This window comes from Nicotiana tabacum, chromosome 9, assembly GCF_000715075.1.
Source record: "Nicotiana tabacum cultivar K326 chromosome 9, ASM71507v2, whole genome shotgun sequence".
Taxonomy (NCBI): domain Eukaryota; kingdom Viridiplantae; phylum Streptophyta; class Magnoliopsida; order Solanales; family Solanaceae; genus Nicotiana; species Nicotiana tabacum.
This window is the reverse complement of record NC_134088.1, coordinates 21514814-21519105: the sequence shown is the minus strand read 5'-3', so window position 1 is coordinate 21519105 and position 4292 is coordinate 21514814. Positions and strand designations below refer to the sequence as shown.

Here is a 4292-nt window from a genome sequence, read left to right as displayed (position 1 = left end):
CGCGATTACACATAATTTGCAAAAGGGCTGCATCGGAGTATAACGTGGGCAGCCTCAGGGTGAATAGATCTTTGAATAACTTTGAATAACTAAATAGGAAAAAAGATCATAATATATCAAGATAAACCGACCATGTAAAATATATTTACAAAATTATGATATTTATAAGATTATTTGGAGGTATATCTCCATGATAAACTTTAAATTATAACCTAAAAATGGTAACTGACCTGCTAACATATTAAAATTCAATAATAGCGTAAAAAATATTTGCATACTCCGTGCATATAACTTAAATTGAAAACAAAAAAAGAAAAAAAAGAGAAAACCAGAAAATCATGTGTCTTCCTTTGCCAATGGCCATGCTAATCAATGTGATCGTCCTGCTGGCTATAAACCGCTCATAATTGAAGCCAATTTAGTATACTTACGTGCAGAGAGTTGATCAATAAACAAGCAGAAGAGGTACGTTTCGAAATGAAACATAAATTTTAAAATATTGCAACTAGGATTCCTTGACATCTCTATAAAAACAAACTTAAATGCTATGTTTACACCTGCCTTAATCTATGTATTTTCTCTCTCTCTATTCTAATACTCCAATCTCCTTTGTTAGAAAGGAAATAGAAAGAGCTCTAGCATAGTGAAAATGGCCAGTTCTAGTAGTATTAAACTTGTGTGCATTTTCTTCATTCTGAGTATTGTTGTGCCAAGCTTTGCGAAAGAGTACGTGGTTGGAGGCAGAAAAGGATGGAGTCCAGGCGTTGATTATCATCATTGGGCTTATGGGAAAAGCTTTGGCGTTGGAGATGTTCTTCGTGAGTATTGCTTAACAACTGTTTTTTACACAAATAATGACACGTATTTATTTTGAGCTTTAGAACTCTTTAGCTTTAAATGTCTCATTTTATCCGTGATGACATACTGTTAAGGGTCGTGTGGTTGGTGGAATAAGGAATAACAATTTCAGGATAAAATTTTGGTTGAGTATTAATTAGTCACGTGAACAATTTTATACTAAAATAATGAGATTAACTATCCATATAGAAGGTGTGATAGCTGATATGATAGGACATATATATGAATTTAACTATTACTACTCCCTCCGTCCTAATTTGTGGGGTGTTTAATTCGGCACGAACTTTAAAAAAATGAAGACTTTTAAATTTGTGATTTAAAATAAAACCTTGTATGACTATAAATCATCTCATTAAGGGTAAAACATGACGTTTAAAGTTGAGTTATTTATAAATAAGGAAGTATGACATTGTTTTTGGGACTGAAAAAATGCTACTGTATTTTCTAACATTGTTATGAAATTTTCTATTGGTGAAATTTAATTTAACCTGATGAGGAAGATTAATACTTGACTTAATTTCTATATACTTAATTTACAAAAGAAAGAATGAAATTAACAGATTATGATATGTTGACAGGTTTCATCTACCACCCAAAATTGACAGATGTGGCTTCAGTGGATATTGCAAGCTACGCACTTTGCGATAGTGTCAAAACTTACACAAAAGATAACAGTGGGCGCACATCAATTACTCTTGACAAATCTGGGGCTTACTACTTCATCTCTACAAACCAGACACGCTGCTCTTCAGGTCTCAAGCTAGAGTTGCACGTTGTTTGAGAAGCACATTGTAGTATTGTTTGAGAAGTAATTGTTGCATTCTTTTTTCTTTTAAATTTGTCAATTTGTATTCTTTTATTTATGTACTAGTAAGGTTCTGTTAATAATTATGTGAATGTTCTAGTCATTATCTAGAGCTTTCTCTTTGATGATGAACTCTATATTATTTTATTGGTGTACCTCTCATAAGAAGTTAAACGGCTCTATTTTTTAAAGTTCTCCTGTCAATGGATTGGATTTTCTTCACATTTCACTCTTACTGATTCTCTCTAATTTTCTTTTGGAATTATTAAAGTTTATAAATGAAAGTTTAGAGGAGTTTGTAACCAATTTTCGAAGTACAGAAAATAAACTGCAATCACAAAAATAAAAGAAGAATATATTTTATTAATTAATTATAAATATAATTCCATTAATTTCCTTGATTCTTCATTTCGGATTGTTTTCCGTGATTCGATAGTTAGAGCAACGTATTTCTCGAACGTAGGATGATACAGACCTCCTAAGGATGTATTTGACATGAAAGTCGGGTAATACGTTTCTCTTGATCTCTCCTTATTGTTTCTTCTATCGAGGGCCAAAATGGTGCATCTCTCGAGAGAAGGAATTGTGTGGATCTTAAGAAAAAAATATATATGTTATTGAAATATCAAAAAAGAAAACGTCACACTGAATTTTTGATATATTAGAACTACATAAGAAAAAGGTTATACCAATTCAATTGATTGTGTGTAACTACATACTATTGTACTTTCCTTTAAAATTTCACTTACTCTTTACTTACATATGTTTTGATATTATCTATATAGTTTAAAAGTGTATACTAATTTATATGGGACACACGTACAACACACGTGTCTAGAGACTAGTAGTTCATAAATGCGGAAAGAACGATCAATTAAGTAATAAATTAGTCAAAGCATGGATACCATAATCAAAGAAGGATGTAAATTACATGAAACAAGTCCCACCCGCATGCTTTAACCCAAAAACAACACATAAGTACTCGTCACCTCACATATACGTTGTACCCAAATATTTAAACACATAGCAAATAGGCAAACAAGTCCTAATCCCTCAAGTTAAGGTTAACCACGACACTTACCTCGCTCCAAAATCAACTCAAAACTCAACCACGACTTTGCCATTATAACAAGCCTAAGAACCAACCAAATATAGCAATTTATTAACCAAACGATTCAAAATAAGCCTCAGGAACTACCCACGAATGAAAGAGGTTCTATTAAGGTCATTATTGAAAAAGCCAACAAAGGTTAACTCCTGGGCCCGCTTGGTCCAAATCCGAAATTCAGACCAATACCCGATTACCCATTCACCTCCGAGCCCGGTTATGTAATTTGTTTCGAAATCCGACCTCAATTTGAGGTCTAAATTCAAATTTTACAAAAATTCCTAATTCTACCCAAATCCCCAATTTCTACCATGAAAATCAAAGATTTAAGGTTGAAATCTTATGAAATTTAATGGGTAATTGAAAGAAAGTAGGTTAGAGTCACTTACCAATGAATTAGGGAAGAATAGTTCTTGGAAAAATCGCCTCTAAGGTTTTTTAGGGTTGAAAATTTGAAAGAATGTGAAAAATCCTGCCTATCTTAGCTTTTGACCAGGCGCAAATGTCGTAATTGCGACCCGGGGTTTGCGAACCCCACAAATGCGAAAAAGCCTTCGCAAATGCGAAAAAGCCTTCGCAAATGCGAAGCCTTCACACCTCTGCTGCCTTCGCAAATGCGAACCTGAGAAGATCGTAATTGCGACCCAAATCTTGCAAATGCGAGAAACTAGCCCTCAACCCCTACTCGCCAATGTGAAGTATCCTTTGCAAATGTGAATCTTGCATTTATAAGACAGACCTCGCATTTGCGAAGTCTGCAGTCCAACACCAGAACACACATGCACCAGCTATTTTCTACGTCCAAAACCACTCCGACGCTAATCCGAAACTCATCCGAGCTCTCGGGGCTCCAAACCAAATATGCACATAAGTCCAAAAATATTTTATGAACTCGCTCGCGCGATCGAAACACCAAAATAACACTTAGACTACGAATTAGATACCAAATCAAATGAAATTTTCAATGAAACTTATGAATTTCTATTTTAACATCGGACGTCCGAATCACGTCAATTCAACTTCATTTTGCATCGAATTTTGTGGACAAGTCATAGATCTAGTAATGTCCCTATACCAAGCTCTAGAACCAAAATCCAGACCCGATTGCAACAAAGTCAAACTTTGGTCAAATCTTTAAATTCTTTAAACATTTAAACTTCAAATTTTAGACAAAATGCGATAACTCGAGCTAGAAACCTCCTAATTCGATTCCGGGCATACGCCCAAGTCCCAAATTGCGATACGGATCCACTAGGATCGTCAAAATATGGATCTGTGTTCGTTTGCTTAAAACATTGATCGAAGTCAACTGAAAAGGATTTTTAAGGCATGAATTCTCATTTTAATAAGTATTTCACATAAAAGCCCTCCAAAAGAAGATACAGACCGCACACGCAAATCAAGGAAGGAAAAAAGGAGCTGTTTGAGGTTTCAAAAATACAGAATTGAGTTCTAAAATATACGTTGACCTTTTGGGTCATCACATTCTCCACCTCTAAAATAACCATTCGTCCTCGAACG

The 4292-nt window shown here is 34.4% G+C and overlaps 1 protein-coding gene across 1 annotated transcript; it reads left to right on the top strand.

Moving 5' to 3' along the window:
• The first annotated feature begins 649 nt into the window (after positions 1-649).
• LOC107830292 (blue copper protein-like) lies at positions 650-1639 on the top strand. The gene is made up of 2 exons (XM_016657815.2): positions 650-818; positions 1437-1639. Exons 1-2 carry the CDS (start codon positions 650-652, stop codon positions 1637-1639), a joined length of 372 nt encoding a protein of 123 aa, XP_016513301.1.
• Positions 1640-4292: the final 2653 nt, after the last annotated feature.